A 19,923-nucleotide genomic window follows, 5' to 3' on the forward strand; every position below is an offset into this window, starting at 1 on the left:
GACTTAGGACGCTCGTACGGAATACAAGAGATCCGAGTTCGACTCTCGGCCGAGGTAATATTTTTTGCAATAAATTTAATTACAGTTTTTCAGCACATTAACATCTTGCTAATATGATGCTTGGATTGTGCATCAAAATTATTTAAGAATTGTTTGTTAATTTAATTTAATTCGTGATATTATTTCAGTAGTTTAATTGCATTTATAAGTCTGGTACCAATTCGGCGCGCAGTTTGAAGGACTACAAATATGTTATATATGCAAGTACATATATAGTATGTATATTCACATTGAATTATTTAAAGCATTAAAGATTTAGCTTCGCGATCGCTATGAGCTGTTAAATTTCTATTATTAATATATAAATACACACAAGCACTAATAATTCAAATGAAAAAGAATAATTAAAATAAAAATATATTTATTTTTACAATAAAATCATGACTTCTAAGATTTGATTTGAACTTGAAAAATAATTTAGTTAATTTTAGACTTTATATGTGATATATTCATAATTAGTTACACGAAATACAAACATAAAATTATAGATGACGCTACAAATGTTTACATGTTATTTTTGAGGGAATCAACTTGTTTACGGTCTCACAATTATTTCAATAGAATTGATAACTATACAAAATCGATGACAAAGAAAAACGAAAGGTTACCTAAAAAAGAAAATGGATACGTGCGAGAAAAAAGAATTGTAGAAAAAGAAATACTAGTCTGTAACAAGATTCAGCATTAGTCATCATATACAATATCGTTGTTGTTGTCGTTAGTAGTTTTCCGTGAGTATAAAGCGAGACAACAACGTTCTCTAAATCATCGAGTTCTTTCCTCCTGCGTTTCCTTCTATGTTTTCCTTGAAAATTCATTTTCTTCTTCCTTTTTTCTTCCGCGCGATTTCACCCTTCATTTTTTTATGTCTGATTTGCGCATTCGTGCATTCCTTCTTTTTTGCCATCCTAATGTTTTCCATTGAAAAAAGATTTACGATCAGCGATTTAGTGCCCCGTATCTGTTCGCTGTCGTAATGAGAAAATGAGAACGCAATATTTTAAAGTGAGATAAAGTCGCGATTGAACGGAGATGCGAGGCGAACGAGAACTTATACGTCCCTGCGAAGCATTTGCTGCTAGCTTACATAAAGAGATAAAGTAAGTATAACGAGGAGGAACGCGAGGAAGGGCGGAAATTGGCCACCCGGCGCCAATCGGTCGGAAAATTGGGTTACATAAACATCTTTTGCTTTCGTATACCCATCTTTGCTGCCATTTTCTTCCTCTTCCATCCTCATGCTTCCACCGACGTGGGAGCGACGATATGTACTTTTTGTCTTCTATACACTCTCTCGCGTCTCATCGTCGGCATCGCGTTGCACGAAATTTTCATCCTTGTTTTCAATTTCTTCGAAATCGAGGATAAAACAACGTTCTGCTTTAAATATACATCCGGTCTTAGCGGCCGTCCTTCTCGTTTGCTGAGTATTACATTATCGGAATTCGATAATTTAGAGCTTTCCGCTGCAGGCCGTCTAATAGAAAAGTAATGTATAGGAAGATTCTTCGTGCAGGACGTTGCTCGCCAGAAAGTTGAAGATGCCATTTCAACGCAGGCTGCATAAAACATAATTAACTGTATCTCTTTCTCTCTTTCTCCTTCCACGCTCTCCCCTCTCTTTCTCTTATCATGATGCAGGCAGTCTCTCCAATGTCGTGACTTAATAATCCGAAAACTTCCTTATCTCTTCGCTGACTTCTCATCTAATTCGAACTTGTACACGTCTTCAATCTTATGGCTGATGTGATTTTTATGAAATCCAATCGCTATCTTCACGCTATTTTGCGCTGTTTTGCAACGAGGAGGAAATTCATATCCGTTGAAGTTCTTGTCGAATGAAGCACTCGAAAATCGCAGTGAGAAGCTTCCCATGAAAGAGAAGCTCTGTAGGAATGTACGCGAAGTTGTATGTAAACTTCTTCAAGTATTGCAGCATGCTCATTTGCATCCTACTATCTTTAGCGTTATCTTAAGAAAGTTACCTTTCTTATAACCGGTTTACAACGCAAAGGCACTCAAATTTCTGTTCATCACCAAGTTCTTCGTATAATAAAGTATGTATACCTTCGTTTTCAATTAGAGTGCAAAGTAGACGATTTGCTTTTTAGCCTCCTTGCTTACATTGTTACATGTCCTTCATAGATATATCTGTTAAAAACACATCGTTTCCTTGCTTCAAAAGTACAACTCAGAAAATTAAGTTTCAAGGGAAAAAGGAACAACTGTTTTACAACTTGACAAACAATTATTAACTAATTGAATAATATCGACGAAAAGTATATATTCTTAACATGATCAAATGTTATTTTTGTTTTTTTCATATTTCATAAACCGTAAAAAACTATTTTTTAGTGAATTTTTTTTAAATCGCCCTTTTTGAGTTAAAACAATTATTTAAAAACCACTCTTTTCAAATTGTGATAATTTTTTCTGAAGGCAATTATTTTATTTTTGATGATTGGTATTTACCTAACTTATTCATGATAACGACTCGCAAAAAATTTTTTTAATTGAATTATTTTTGAAGTAAGGGAGTGATGTGTTTGAAATTGAGACATATACGTTATTGTACGTATATTAAAATATTACGAATAAAAAAACAGGTGATTTTTCAAATGCTTTTTTCTAATCAACTTTCAGGAAAATATAAAAATATATATGAAATCATATATAATATATTTATCCATCTTTAAATATCATCTTTAAATACAAATTTTAACGAACGCATAAAAAATTAGATGAAAGTGTCTGTTGTGATTACTTATATTATATAAAAAAATTCCTGTGACGAGACGTGTAAAAGATAATTGGCAAGATCATCTCTGAGCGCTGGCAGCCGTTTGAGCATCGCGGCTTAATAATCATTTGCATACCTTTACCCGGTTCAATGTAACATCGGCTATCTCTAGCAGCGTCGGACTCTTAACTTTTCTCTTTGTAAACCGGTAAACTTAAGCTCATCAGCTTTACCAGAGCTCACCTCCCGCTTTTTCGTCCATGGCTATGGACGACCTCGAGAGGATAGGTCTTTAAAAAAAAAAAGAAAGGAAAGGAAAGAAGAAAAGTGGTCGCGCACATCGACGTGTATACAAGCATACGCGGAAAAAGGATTCTCCCGCCGGTGCGATGTTGGAACAAGACGCTCAGGAAGAGGTAACCGTGCTAATGAGCTCCGTCAATTTAGCGAAGACTGGCTTATGGGCCGTAAGCTTTGCTTAATATGAAGTAATATCGCCGTGGTTATAAACCCGCCCCGTGATTCCTTCAGCCTCAGAGGGAAATCATCCTCACTTTACATTAATAGAGCTGAACCGTGCAACTTTTGCTGCAACTACTTACAAAAATCCTCGTCATGAAGTCTTAACACCGCAATATGAAATATTTCGAATGAAAAAAAACATTGGCTTTTCTCTAAATTTTGTCTTAAAATGAAACACTTTCATCGATGCACGTGGAAAAAATTTTATGATTATTCTTTTTTTTTATCGCGCGGTGTGTGTGTGTATAGGATTTTTTTTATAGGTGCAGTTTTGGAGTAAAGAGAAAATTTTATTATTATCCGCAAAATAGTACATCCTCCAGCAAATATTTGAAATATCAAGTACATACACACACGAATTTGAACATTCGGCATGAATTGCCAAATTTGAAATTATTAATGCACAGTTGCAAAAATTTAAAGATAAAATAAATTATATGTATATATGATTTTAATCGAAATAGAAAATAAAAATTCGAAGCTTTTATAATACTTAAATTCGATGATATTATTAATAATTGTTAAAGATTATTATTTATTTAAAAAAATGTAAAATTATAAAAAATGTAATTAATTATCACAAAATAAAAATTGTTTATCACAATTAACAATTTTATATTATAATATCCGTGAGTATGTGTAAAAGATTAAAGAATCTAGAAATACAATTATATTACAAATATCATTTATAATTATAAAAAAATCCAATAAAAAATTGAAATTTTATTTACTGAATAAATTCTGCAAATTATTTCGTTATAATTCTTATTTCACCATTAAAACAGCGACAATTTTGCTGTAACAGCAAAATGTATTTTGTTCAATTCAGCGACAAATTAAATTTGCTTTAATATTCGTGTTTTTATGAACAAATTTATTCACCATCAACAAGATTTTTACAATTTATTAATAAAATAGTCTTGCACTGAATTAATTAATTGATTATGGCAAAGTTTATTTCTTTTTGTTAAATATGTATTAGCATAACGGTTTTGTCACGAGTTATGACAGTGGAATATTTTCACATATACACACACACACACACACACACAATTATGTTGGGAAAACTGTAAAAGTATACAGTCAGTATATTTTCCTATACTAGGAAACAACGCGTAGTATATATCGCAAGTTACATAGCGTGCAATAATATGCATAAAACATTTCTAATTCCGGTAGAGAATACATGTGTCTTTTCTCCTTTGCGTGCAAGAAAATATATTCTTATTGAGCTCACGTAACCGCTCTCGCGCAAAAAGTCTTTGACATCACTAACGGCTGCTCGCTTTATTAGTATTCCAAGCCGTTACGAGAAACGAAATTCTGATCATCACGGAACAATGCTCGTTAGAATTGGCAGCATTGCTGGAGCACGGCTTTGTACAAAGTCAAACTATTAAACTGAATCTTTGGAACGTTTTAAATTTTCAGCGATTTTTGTTTCAAACGAATTTGTTATACAATATTTGTTGTAAAATATTTTCTCTTAATAAAATAGTTCTAATTAGACATATACTAGATTATATAAACTGTAGAGAACAAAAATTTTAGAGAAACAAAAATACATATATATATATATTTTATTTTATTTAATTTAGTGTATCAACAAGGTTACATAAAAGACATATAAAAATATGTAAATATGTAAAAAAATAAAATTATGTGAAGCATGACTGCTGTTACAATGCCTAACCAGATAACAATATTAAATAAATGATTTAAAGATGATTAATAATAATGTAAACATAAGACAAATAATAACAAAATAAGGACGAGGAAACAGAAGTATATAGCATACTATAGTAAACCAATATTATGCAAATGTACACCCGTATTGTACTGCATACACTTGCACGCACAACGAAGACAACATTGGCTATTTTAGCGATATTAATGAATATTAGGTACAATAAAACTAGTTGCCGCAGAGTGAAAAGATGATAGAAAAGACGATTTTAGGTAACACGTTGAAATATTATCTATTATGTATATTAAGAAAGAGGAAAGCAGGGGGAGAGAGAGAGAGAGAGAGAGAGAGAGAGAGAGAGGGTGAAAGAAATTTTATTTGCGCTATATTTAACGTAAAAAACAGGAACAGAGTCAATTGATGAAGAGAGAAAATTCTCCGCGTCTCTATTAGCTCGCTAATGAGTTTAAAACTAGCCTACCGCGGTTGACGTCAGATTAACGCTCATCTTTATGCGTCTTTACGGTTCAGCTCTCACAGAGTTTCTTTTGAGCTACTTTTTACTATCCCTACCGGAACCTTGACGCGCCAGCCAGCTACTCCATCACCTCTACGGAGAGCATATTTATATTTCACTTCGAGGAGTAACCGACCTTCTTCGCTATACACGCCGCTCATTATACGAGTAATTTCACTCGTGCAAGCAGTGCTCGCAGCGTTACGACGGCATCTACTACTGTATTATTCCGACAAATCTGCTGCTCTGTCGTAAATTACAGCGCTTAAAGACGCGTTCCGCTATTCGACATCTTACGGCCATTATTATCCCTCCGGAGGAGATGCGAACGGTACGACGGAGCGTAGATCATGAAACCGACGGTACGAAAACGAATGCGCGTATACTCGACGATCTCTCGCGTCCTTCGCAAATACGAATTTGCAATGCCGGAAGCGTATCGGCAACCGCGCACCAGCAAGTTTCGCTTGCAATCTCGTCGGATGCATGATGTACGGTAGTTTAACTATCTCGTTGAAGTGAGGTCAATAACGTTTTTACGCTAGACCGAAGTCACTGCGAGTGGAAATAGACGTTAGGTTGGGGACCAGTTCCGGTCCAGTGCGTAAGTTTGCACTATGCACCTCGGTCGCGACTTCATGCACCAGGCGAAGGTGCCGCAGCGTGGAAATTTGAAATTCAGATTAATATCACAGAACGTGGAATCGTTAACGCTCGACATAAAGCCACCCTGGCATTACCATATACACGCTGTCTCACGCATCCGGATGTGTATCCACGATGTCTCGCGGGCGAGACAGCTGCGTCGCGCGTATATTATTCGCCTGTGATATTTACCGTCCTCGGTCGGGTCGACTTGTAGAAGCCGCGGCTTTCAATGAAATAACGTTGATTCTACCGGAAAGTAGAGACACCGGCATCTACGCTTTCAATAGACCTGTGATTCTGAATTGGATGCATTATTCTACTCGCCTTTTGAAAACTTCTTTAGAGAGAAGGATGCTCCCAGATTTGTAGAAATGAGACACATTAGTATATGTGCACAAGCTGCATAATAAAATATGGCTACTTCAACGAAAATTAACAATAAACTACAACATATATGTATATAATGAAAAGAGGAGGGAAGAGAGAGAGAGAGAGAGAGAATCTGGAATAAATTGCCTGAATGTAAAAAATGAAGCATCTCCTTCACCGAAAAAAATTTCTAGTTGAAAATGAACTATAAAGATTCTGATCATATTAATCAGAATTCTGATTATCACAATTAGAATTATAATAGATCAATCAGAAATTTCTGATTTGTTTATTTTCAATCAAAACTCCAATCACAATGCAATCAGATTCTTCTTTCAATTGAAATAATTTTTAAGATATTTTGAGTGACAATAGAAAATAATTATATTTTTCTGTAAGACTTTTTTTTCAAATTACTTAGATTGTTGTTGATGTCTTTTCTATTCTATACAAAATGCTAGCATACTTAATTGTTTGCGTTTTATTTTCCTAATTAAGATTTATGTTATTATATAAAATATTGGATTGTATATGAAAATTCTATATCGCAATATTTTATTAAAGATATTTTATCAAACAAGAAAGTGTATTATTTAGAAGAAAATTACACGAATCATGTCACATTGTTTAATACAGTAAAAGGATTAATATAGTAGAAGCAACTATACTTCGATTAAAGTTGGATTCTTCTTACATCTAGAACATTGAGTTTTTATGCGTTGATAAGAAAGACATTAGAGGGATTACTGGTTCTCTTGCACCATTATCTTATCTGTAATTGAGCACGTCCATAAGCCAGGCATCTGTTTTCTGTCTGTCACTCAGCTCTTTTTCTAATTAAGACTTTAATTCTTCTACAGTTAATTGTAATATAAATTTGTGATATAAGAAACATCATTATTCTCAAAAGCTTCTAGCGAAACAATATATTACTTAATAAAGGAAAAATTATATTTTTATATGTTAAAAATAAATTATCAGTTAAAAATAAATTACATATATATGTATACTCATAAATAATAAATATAATTCTGGAAAAATTATGAAAGATTGGAAATTCACATGCTTAGATATTATTCAAATTCTGCATGAAATGTATCAACAAAACAATACTTGATTATAAACAAATAAAATCAATCAAAATAATTCTGATGTTTTAATTTCACTGGTAAATCTGATAAAACGTTTATATAAAATCTTTAAAATCTACAATAATAAAGTAATTTGCATTGAACTCCAATTTGTGTGATCGATGTAATGTTTACGTACGGAATAAACGACTATTAAAAAAACTCATGGTTCACAATATCTGTGATAAAATATTTCCCAACGAACCGTTTTCTCAATCGACATCGTCATCCGCATTGTCATTATTTACAGACGTCGTCGTATTTACACAAACGTCCGCGTTGTGCAGGTCCAAATCCAAATACCGATGCGACGCGACGCTGACTAACGTCAACGAGTTTACGTCGGACCGTTTTACTGTGGTCTGTCTAAGTCCCGGATTACGCGTTCCCTGCACGCGGCAAAGGTATGAAAATGTTCAACACAAAATGAGACAGGTCGCGCCCGGGTTCTAAAGTACGATTATGTCTGGGCCTGTGCCATAACATTCTGCTTTTGTGCCGGGATCGACTAGCCGCCAGGAATCCCCTCCGTTCAGCGGACGGAAGTTTGAAATTGTTGAAGAATTTTGTGCTCTCGTTTGCGGTCAGTTCTAAAACTGCGGTTTGGGAAACGTAGCCAAGCTTCCAACAGAAATTGAAGCTAATATATTCTCGATAAGTTTGGATCTTAACATGCTACAGAAATGGAAATAATCTAATCTATGTGTTTGTGCGGATATGTAACAGCATAACGGTTAGCGTAAAATATTCTTTTTCATATTTATAACATCAAAAATTGAATAATAAAATATTGAGAATAATATTTTGCATATTCTGGAAAAAGCGAAAAAACGTTTAAATAAAAAAAAAACGGATCATAATATAATTAAAAGATATTCTCCAATACATTTTACTATATTGAAAAAATTATAACACGTAATTACAGGTGTATTTTTATATCTTTTTAATTAGCACATCTCATTGATATCATTGGTTGTTTTTCCACGTAGCTGCAATTGGATGAAACCAACTTCGCAAATGAAATTCCTTCGTCATGCGAATTCAAACCTATCTTGTACATACGACCGAAACCACCCCTTCTTTGCGGTCGAAGTTAGTCTCCAGCGAAGTGTGACGTATAATGTGCCATCCGAGCTGACTTTTCTCGCGTGTATCCTGTTGCCGGGCCGCATTAATATCACTGTTAACGTCTACATGCGGACAGCTCTCCGCGCGACTGTTTCTCTGACTCTGCCCCTTTGCTCTTCCTCTTTTTCTTTCTTTTTTCTTCTTTCGCACACGCTACGGCGAGTTCCTGTCGCCGTTTCTCACTTTTTCAACCCCCGCGGTGAACCGTCTCGTCTCACCTTCCTTCGCGTCGCTCATCCGACCACCGACGTCGTATATAATTCCCAGGGCTGGTCGAGGATGAGAGATTTCTACGTACATACGTATGTGTAAAATGAACGTCGTCCGTCGTTGTGAACGACACTTCATTAAAACGACGGACTGACGATTTTCCTTCTGTCCGGCCGCCGCACCAGCAGTCGCTTCCTTCGTCCGTGAATTAAAACGACATATACCACATCGTTAGAGAGTCTTTTATCGCAGATTTGTTCCACGGAGTGGTAAAATCTCAATGTGAAAATGAGGGAAAGGTTGGTCGATTTTGTATAATCTTGAAACGACGATGCATGCGGTCTAAAGACGTTAAATTGTCGGTAACGTTACTGAAAATATGCGGTGGGACACGGTGATTACGTCCATGTCGATTTAAAGGACACGTTTTCTAATCGAAAAAAAATATATAAAAATAAAAATGGGATTGCAACAGACGACTTGTTCGCAAGGGTGTGTTGCGCAGTCTCAGGGAACGCAGGGAAATCGATATCGTTGCGATATTGCAGAAAAGCTGCGATTATTTTAATATCAATTTAGATAATGGCTTTCGAATATTTATGGAAAATCAAATTACTCTCATCAAGTTGAAAGCCATAATTTCCATACGGTTAATTTGATTTACAGCTATATGTTATGAATCCAAACGGAATCAATTACAATTACTATAGAAAGAGAATAGCATAATCAATTACCATTTCTTTAAAAAGAAATATAGTATTAAAATTGAAAATATGCAGTGACCAGATATTATTTGCACATTATTCGAAATAATTTTTGTAAAATAAATAGTTCAGTAATAAATAATTACAACATTCTTTGCATATCATATTTATTTAGTAATTTTAAAGAAAAGGTTTTACATCTCTCCATGACACATACTCCCTTCGCACCGGTCGATTTGGTTATACGAAAATGAAATTCCAACGAAAGCAGTAAACAGCGTGCGCGCGGTTATTCAATTGCCGTGGACCGAGCCGTCTAGTTTCCGCTCTATTTCTTATATCGCAAGAACTGACGGGGCGCTTCCCGCTCGGACGGCTTCGTGGGCGGCTCACGTTGACGTCTAAAGTGGTGTATTCCCTGTTGAGGATATGGAGGATATAGGATATCTTATACTCCAGAGAACGCGGAGAATGTATCCTCCACGTTCCCGACTATATTCTATAGAGAGTGCACCACTGTAACACCAGATTCTAGTTACGTATAATTATACAGCGTATGCGATATATATTTACTACGTCTACAACAACAAGACTTGATGTAAGGAGTTATGACATAGAGCAAGAACATTGTTACGCGATTATGTACCTGTACTGAAATGTCCTATAGTATAAGTATTTAAGTCGATCGTATCTTAATGAAAAAATCGTTGTCGCGAAAACGTAATTTAATGATTGACAAATAATTGAATGCTTTCTTCATAACTCTCTCGAGTCTATCTATATTTTTATTTATTTTGTAGCATAATACTACATCACTATATATTCATCTCTGCAAGATATAACATAACTTGTTTCAAGTCTAAGCAAGTTTCCGAAAGCTAATAACTATTGTATTCAAGAGAGCGAGCAAGAGAGAGTGAGAAAGGAGGGGAGGGAGAACGGCATTAGAGGGAAGTAGTTTGCGAGTGCTTAATCGAAGTTCGACAACAGGTCGAATAAATTTGGTTCGTTCGTAGCCTCGAGCAGCAATGCGAATACCTTTGATATCGACATAATCGCTGTTCGAAGTTGAAGTCTTCATAACCCCCTGGGGTCTCTTCAAAGGAGCACCGCTTGCAAGATGAAAAATTCTCATAAAACTTCATAAATATTTCAAGAATTCGCATAAGCGGGCAATTAGGCTGAATTAGGGATCCCCGGAGTAATATTGCTTTTTCAAACCGGGATCCTTGACTTTCGAGAAGGTTGATGGTGTTTCTCAATAGTATTATATCTTCGAGCGTAGTGTGCAATAATAATTTTTCTCTTTTTCTCTCTTTCATACGAATTATTTTGCACAAATTTATAAATAGTACAAAATTGAAACATCACAATATACGTAATATAGAAAGAGTATAAAATAGATACTTTAATTCTATTTTATGCTCTTCTATTTTATACTCTGACTAACTGTAATATAAAAAACACTTTTATTTTATTTATCTAGTTAGCTAAATTAGTACTAATAATTAGTAGAAGTTTCTTTTAGAACACGATAAAAAATGAAAATTATATTTTTATTGTATTATATTTAGTTGCTAAATATTTATTATTGAATTCTACTTTTTTCTTTCAATAGAGTCATGCTCATTCCATATTTTTCCGCACACATGTATTTTATTATCATTTCTATGTATCATCATCGCCTTATTCACTTTAATAGTGTCCTATCATTAACCCTATTGTTTTTATCTGTTCTAACACCAACACGCTAGTACATTGTATTCACAAGCAAAGTATGCAGCTTTAAGCGACACTGTGTTTCAACCGAAATCTGATTTGCATCGCGACTCCGCCCGATGAATGCGTTGTTCGCAGACACAGGTTGCATATCCTCCCGATTACAAAAGTGCACGCGAGCCGACTAGCTTCAATTCACGCGCGTCCGTGCTTTATAGGCGCGTCAGGCTTGAATAACACGGCTACAAGCAAAGCCTCATGCGAAATTGCACCGGTATGTCGGCTGCGTGCGGCTCCACTGACGCTCCGACTAATTCGAAAATAACTTGTAGATTTGTGAAATGGCATGCCGGAGAACGCGATAATATCATATCGCGGTATAGTAATAGTGATTTAACCACGTCTGCCTCAAACCCCTATGGCGATAAAGTAGTTTCATCCAGCGAGCGTCGCATTAAACGTATGTCTGGGATCGTGGAGGTCCCACGATGAAAATTCTACCGCTTGTTTCGAATCCCTCTAATGTGCACACGCACGCGATCAAGTGTTTCCATTATTCCGCGCCGCAATTTGCATCGCGCTTATCGCATACGTGTACCGCTGTCTGTTTACATGGTCCGCGCATAAGCTAGCCAGGGTTAAGGACCGTATTATCGCTGTGACGTCTTGTTAACTTTTTATTACAGTTGTTTGCAATTGTTAGCGTTTGCGCGTTTAACTTTGTCCGTACGTTTTAGAATTTTATGCCCGAGACTAATTCTTAATCGCAAAGCATACCGTTCTTCAAAATGCTTACCGAGATTTTTAGATCATCTATCACAAAACGCAATCTGGCATGCAGTGTCGCATACGAGGTGCATCAACCAGATTAATAGAGTCTTAATAACAGCGGCTGTACAGTACCTGGTAATTATGTAGCAACACGAGAATGCTTAGGTAGGTAACAAGGACTGGCTCTTGCACAGTAATTCCTTAGAGAATAACTGAGCGCGGAAGCTGCGTGAATTTAAGGTTACGATTCGGCACTGAAGCGAAGTCGTTAGAGTTTATAAGATCAGGTGCTCAAGTTTCTCTTATCATCTGTTATATTCCCTTTTGCAGAGGACAACGGAATAACGAAGAGTTATTTTACTTTGTATCTGTTTCCATTTGTGTAATGCATGCGAACTGACTAAAATATTTGGTTTTTTATTGAATATATGTATAAATAAATTTTCTAGTAAATTTATATCCTATGTAAATATATATATATACATATCTATGTAGAGAGAGAGCCCCGGGGGGAGGGGAGAGAAAAGGCAGTCAATAAATATTATGTTTATGAGAATTGACTATGTTTCTCTTTCTTTCTCTTTCTCTCTCTCTATTTTACAATTACAATTAAAATTACAATTGAAGATATGTCCTAAATTATGTTTTAATCTCTTATATTTTCAATTGCTTATCTCATCTCCATTTTTATATCAACATTATACCTGGCTTACTGACGGCATTTTTCATGGTATCTTCAGTTTCTATTATCCTTTGTGTCTTTCGAGCTTGTTTGTCGAACGTTCATCTCTTCCTTCAAGCTTAATAAAGTTATGTGGCATACGTGCCACGATTGAATGGGAAAACCGCGCAGCGTTATTCAATGTCTGCCTCTTTGACTGCCAACCCTTTGTGTACCCGACACGTTACGAGGGCTTAATTTTCGCACGTGGTACGCGTCGCCCATTGACCCAATAAAGCCGGACTTAAACTTTAATGGCTGCCATCGTAAACCGCGGTCGTTTCGATGTGCATAAACTGCTACATACCAGTCGCGGTTTAGCATGGCAGTTGATACGGATGAAATGCAAGATCGACAGGAATTCGGCTATTGTCCTCGTTTCGTTATCCGAACAATTGTAATAGATTCCAGCAAATTACACAAGACTACTACGAGAAACAAATATCTGCTTTCGAGCTGTCAATTCTAAGATTTAATTGTAGCATTGTAATACTCCTGATGATTAAATTAAGGATAAGACTGATAAGAGAATTGTCTAAAGAGGAAAATCTAAGATTGAAGTCAAAATAATTAAGTACCAATCTTCTAAAATATATAATTCATTAGTATGTATATATATATATATACCTACAATTATTTCGCTCAGAAGTAATTTATTTGAGGAGACAGAGCAACGTGAATCCTGTTTCTAGACATCGCTGTACATACGTAAAATCGACTCTGCAGAGAGCTGTTTGGCGCAGATGACACTATGACGCAACCGACGAATTTTTATATGTTCTCGGTGCTATTCTGCAGTTTGTATTCACACTACACACAGTACCCGCCATTTCATCGTTCTACAAATATATACAACGAACATTATTGCATTGCAACGAGAACCATTCGGCGGTTTGTCGTCTCAATAACGGCGCAGTTATACCGATGATGGTTGTTTAATGATTTGCAATCGGCTGGCACCAACGAATCATGCTTCTTTTTTCTCTCTCATCATTATACCTCGCATTCGAATTGCGTTCCTGTTTTCGCGATCGCGGCTTTTCGCGTTTCTTTTAATCGATGTTTGTTTTCTTTTAAAACTAATTAATATTGTTGTCTATATTGTGTCATTTATTTTGATTCACGTAAAAAAGCAATCTCGATAAACGGAAACGACATACCAAATAATGCGCGCGTTACATTAAATTTGTAAAATTACTTTCACGCGAATATAAAGTTATATTTAAAGGATTTATCATAAAATTATTTCAAATTTTATGTCTTGGAAATTTATTCAACTAGAAATTATACACGTAATTCCGGAGATTTATTGAAATTCATCTCATCAATCGTTATTAAATCACGTATAAGAACAATATAGATTCTACATATACAACAAATTTTAGTCGTTTAATAATGTCACCATATATTCGTGTATATTCTACCTTTTCTACGTATACGCGTTCACAAAATCCTCTCCCGCGGGTCGTATACAGGTTTGCTTAACGGCCCGTATAAAGTTTACGGGCGTTCCGGTTGAAACAGCGGGAGAAATTTCTTTCGAAGAGATTCATTCTACTGTAAAGCGAGGTCACCTTAAAGGTTCGCGCAGTCCGGCTCGTGCGATTTGCGCCGTTGAACAGTCAATTACTTACTATTACTGTCAAATTTAATCAGCCGGTATCATTTGTGAGAAAGAATATAAATAAAGAAATGGATACAAAAGAGCGTTACAAATTCCAAAGAGAACGCTCAAAAATCGCAAACAGTATGAAGAATGGGGAACACTTGCGATCAAAAGCTTTAGAGATATTGACGTTTACACGGACACTCCCTAGTTTCACAATTCATGGTTAACTGTTAACCGTGAGTTGTGAAACTGAGCCTTAATCAGGTTTAGTAACATCCGTAGTTAGAAACTGGCCAATCATAGTCATTCCATTTTTCAGAGGAATAGCTATGATTGGCCAGTTTCATAATTACGGATGTTACTAAATCTGGTTAAAGGTGTCCATGTAAACGTAGTCATTAACGGATACCTGAAAAAAAAAAGAGTACCGCGGGATTGTGGTAAAAAGCTTTTATAGCGGTATCCTATGGTGTCCATTTTGGAATAAAAGATGAACTAGTAGTTTGCGGGTGTGCTTTAAAATTCTCATCAAGCGATCGAGGTCTGTGGGACACTTCTGTGTTTCATTGTTCCCTTTGTTTGGTGTTTACGCTGTTGCACTGGGACTACAGTGCGGCGTGCCCGGCGGCGTCGGTGACGTCGGCGACTACGACGGACCGGGAACAGCAAGGGGAACGAGGAGGTGAGGTCGTCGGTACGCCGGGGAGAAAAGCTTTCATTAAGCTTGCATTGTCCCAGCACCGCGCTATTATAGCCGAGTGAATAACTTCGAGCCATCCTGGTAGTCATACCGCCCTTGTTTCTCTCTTCTTCCTTCTTCCTGCGTCGCTTCCATCTTCCGCTTTATCTTTCTCCAATTTTTTTTCTTTTTTCCATTTCGTACGCCACCCGCGCGCTACTCCCTCCGCACCTTCGCGCCACACTTCTGATATTCCGCACGTCTCTCCCGCATACCACGACCCTCCTCGCCACATTTTCCAGGGGCTCGTCTCTTCCTTCTCTCGCACAATTTGACGCATCTCCAATTTATTCTGTGACCTCGGTGGCTGTCCCGTTAGTCGCGGCGTGATATTAACGAGCTGAACGGCGATATAACGGTAACGGCAAATCGCTCGAGCGGCGCCAGGGTGGCATCGAGCGACGTCCCACTCGCTGGGGCGCCAACAGAGCGTGTGGATATTTCCACCATTTGTCGTTCGTATCGATGATGATAGTAGGACCTTTTAACGAATATGACCTCGGCGCCTGTAAAATCTTGACTGTCCCGTTCATTAATTACTCGCCACGACCTCGTATCTATACCTCGTTTGTTCAACGGCAATTTTGAAAACCTTCCCTTTCCGCCACTTCTCTTGGTCGTTCTCTGCCAGCCTCGTTGGTCATTCGTCTATCGCCCTATATACACACTGGCAGAATATGCTGGAATCCCATCATCCGCTTCCACGTTGGACGTTAATGACATGGAAGGGTAGCTCGTATTAAACGTAGAAGAGAAAGAGGGGTGATTACCGGAGGTATAAACGAGAGCAACGCGTCATCTCTAACGATTACGTTTCATTTCTAGAGGCACTTGATGCGTTCAATTACTAACTCTCGGGATTTACATCCTCATTATAACAAGCATTCCGATAACTAACGCTTCTCGTTGCTCTCGCTCTCTTCTCTCTCTTCTTGCTTCCTTTGCGCTATATCTATTTGGTGATGATGTGAAGTTTTGTCGCTGCGCATAATGTCGCTTCGGGGCGGAAAGCTGGTTTGTATTCGGGAAGTGAACTCCGCGAAAGCAGGTCACAATAAACTCCCATAGTGGAAATAAGCATTCCACGGTTATTATCTCCAAACAAATCATTTAAGCAGATATTTATAATGTGAAAAGTATTTTCACATTACTGAAACGCCGTGTACATTTGAGAGTAGTGCCAATCTGTGGAAATATTATTTAATTCAACCAAAGAAAGAACGACATCTGTATTCGGATTAGGAATAAAGTTAAATATAATAAATAGTATTACTGAAGAATGTTTCATTATTGTTTCTATATTCTGAGCAGATAACAATTATTTAATATGATATATGCAAAGATTGTACTGCAACAACAAAATATTTAACCTTTTACTTTTATATTATTCCTCGATTGAATTTATTATGATGTTAATATCTTTTTTCTTTTTAAATATATAATTTATTTCATATAAATATTTATATAAATACATATAATATTTTTTTTATTTTTTATTCCTTCTTTTCTATTTTTTACTTTTGAAAAGTAATGATCAAAAGTGATAAAGATGGAAATCAACTGAAAGACTTTTCTATTTGCTATTGTGAATTGTATCCTCAGTAATCTATCTTCTTAAAGTCTACTATTTTTATTCGAAAATTGGTTATTTTTGTGCACATTGAATTCAATCCGCAGTGGCCGATATCTTCGTACATAGAATCTCCATCGTACAATGACTTTCGAATGTGTAGAAATCAGATTACGTTGGCCAATACCTTTTAAAATTACTGGAAATCTTATTCGAAAATTGCGAAGTACCGAGTTCACAGACTTGCTATCGTCTGCGAAAGAAGATTGCAATTTGCAATTGCTATGACTTTCTGAATTACTTATTAAACGACTGTCTTCATTTTGAATTTCATTATAAAATTCATTTAGACGAATATTACGCAGAAATAGAGCAAGTTGAAAATAGAACGAATTTTCTTTTCAAGATATTTTGAGATTGCATTTAAAAACAAAATAAAATCGGGATGGAATTCTATTTTACATAATTTTAAATTGATCTGTTGGCAGTGTAATAATAGTCTGGTAATATTGTCTATTTTTCTTTCTTCTTTTTTTTTCATGTTTCTCTGTGATATCACGTAGTATATCGACGTCGTGGCATTGACACTAATTGCTTAATACCTGTTTCAGATACTCCATCGTTCGCGATAACGCGTTTACCTGGTTTTGGAATTCCGATCGTCGAGGGGATGTCTGTCAGCCTGAAATGCGAGGTAGACAGCAATCCAGCCAGTACTCCAATTTGGCAGCGCGGTAAGTGGCGAGCGAGAAAAAAGGAATGGAATTCGCGCGTGGTATTTCGTCTGATTTCTCGATCAGACTCGAAAGGACGTCTAACTTATTAATTTAATCAATTCTAGAAACATTTTACGTAAAATAGTTTTGTTTAGAAAAATAACATTTTTTACTTTTAAAAATTTTTAAATAGTATGTCATGTAGAGAGAATAGAAAGCAATGTACATATGTCTTCTTATTGATTATTTCTATTTGATTTGTTTATTAATTTATTTATTTTTCCCTAGCATAAATATATATAGTTTAATATATTTTATATCAAATTTCTTTACTTACTTTTTAGTTTCTGATTAGTTCTTTATTATGTTAAAAATGTGCAAAATCGTTTGGATAAAAGTGCAATGAAACTTATTATAGTTATGCTGGATTATTCACAGAGATATTGATTGGATATTGTAGATATATTTATTTATTTCGAGCACATTGATTACAGTAAATATAAAAGTATTTATAATTTACTTGTAGATTTTTAGAAAAGAAAAATTTTAAGAAAAATAATTAGTTCATATACTAGTAAAAATAATTCAATTAATAAATTAAGTTAGTAAATTGATTGTCTTATTATATTTTAATTTTTATCATTAACGCTACTCATTTCCTCGTACGAACTCTCTTTGTCGGTTTAAAACAGATAATTGTAATAAATTTATTACTTATAAGTATCATGTTACATTTCATCTTTTAATTAATGTCTTCTATTTAGATGACCTAGATAATTAACTCTTCCCAGCAGTAACATTATTTTCTAACCGGAAAATTTTTGGCGATTTAAATACGTTCGGTAATGAGATTTTTAACTAGTTACTGCTACAGCAAACAACTCCTTATTCGAAGCGAATTTCAACCTAGTAATTTATATTGTTCATAAACAAACACGTTTTAGATATGCGCAAACTATTGATTAATTTTAAATAGATTTTACCTTGATAAAATACAAAGATCATCAGGGGCAGGGCTTTCATGAATTCTCAAAAATCCAATAATCATGTTACATAAATTATGATATATTAATTTTTTTTTTATTCCGAGCAAGTTTATCTTAATAAAATTAAAATCTGGGCATTGGTTGTATAATTATATTCAACACTGTCTACACCAAAGTTACGTATTATATATTTTTTTTTGTAACTTCACTTTAATTGAAGGTAGCAGCAGTGGAAACTTAAAAAGAAATTCAACCTTTTCAATCATTCTTTCTAACATTACTTCGAATGTTCATAACTAAAAAGGGTGCATTTAGTGTGCCCCGGACACACACACACACATACACACACACACACACATATATATTTGCAGGTAGTGTTGTGGCAGACGGCGAGTTGCGAAGCGCACGTGCATTATTTCGTGCAACTCCCCATTCCCTACAGCTAGGAAACGCGTCACGTTGTAGGTAGACACGTTAGCGCGGGCACGTGTAACGGCAACGTGAGCATAATTTAATCACTGTAAACAGGCACTTGGATGGGGTGAAATCTGATGCACATGACCCTCGGCGTAATATCGGCTTCGTAACTCTAAAGGAGAGATGTAAACTTATCTGTAAACGCGTGCGTCAATGCATTGATAAGCATAACACGTAAGCGGTTGTAATAGAATTATCGAGTTATCTTTTCGTGTTGGCCTTTTCCAAACGGAATGTTCTTGTTGATTCGTGAAAAATGCAGCTTATGATGTCATTGAAGAAAATTAATAAGCTTGATAAAAGTGATTGGATTAAATGTGTATCATTATGGAAGGGACATTTAGTTTTTCCTCATATAAAATGAATGAGTTCACAATGTAATTGCGATATTGAAATTGAAAGATTAATTGTCTAGATAATAGAAAACGTAACCTGATAATTATATACGAGAATCATTAATTATGTATACATTATTATAATATAATTATTGCATAGCACACAAAGTAATAATATTGTAAGCAACATTCTTAATATACTTTGCAAAATGCATCCTTCTAGCAAGCGAGAGACTTTCTATTTTCATACAAAATCCGCTATAACGTAATAATATCGCGGACTCATTTCTCGAGAACAGTCGTAATTCTCGCGTAATTAAACTATTACCAACGATATGCTTAGGTGAGTCAAACGCATGTCGCCGCTCGCGGCATAATAACGTAGTCCTTAGCTCGAGGGATTGAGGAAGACGTGGGGAAGGAGGGAGGTTCCGAAGTTCTGCATTCACACGATTTCCGTCAACCTTGTCATCTCAGCCTTGGCGTCCCACCTCCCCTAAATCTCGGAGATCTCTCGAGCTCGAGAATCGGGTGGGAGGTAAGGTGGTACATCCCATAATCACAT

At 35.8% G+C, this 19,923-nt stretch overlaps 1 protein-coding gene across 3 annotated transcripts in view; it reads left to right on the forward strand.

Annotated features, from left to right (window-relative positions):
• tei (irregular chiasm C-roughest protein teiresias) overlaps positions 1 to 19,923 on the forward strand; it is a 368,837-nt gene that overhangs the window by 264,056 nt on the left and 84,858 nt on the right. For all 3 annotated transcript variants that reach the window (XM_018448499.1, XM_018448497.1, XM_018448498.1), the window contains exon 7: positions 17,456 to 17,578. In XM_018448499.1, the coding sequence (XP_018304001.1) occupies positions 17,456 to 17,578 (123 nt within the window). The remainder of the gene's footprint in view (positions 1 to 17,455; positions 17,579 to 19,923) is intronic.

This window comes from Mycetomoellerius zeteki, unplaced genomic scaffold, assembly GCF_001594055.1.
Source record: "Mycetomoellerius zeteki isolate Tzet28-1 unplaced genomic scaffold, Tzet1.0 scaffold221, whole genome shotgun sequence".
In the NCBI taxonomy this organism is placed as follows: domain Eukaryota; kingdom Metazoa; phylum Arthropoda; class Insecta; order Hymenoptera; family Formicidae; genus Mycetomoellerius; species Mycetomoellerius zeteki.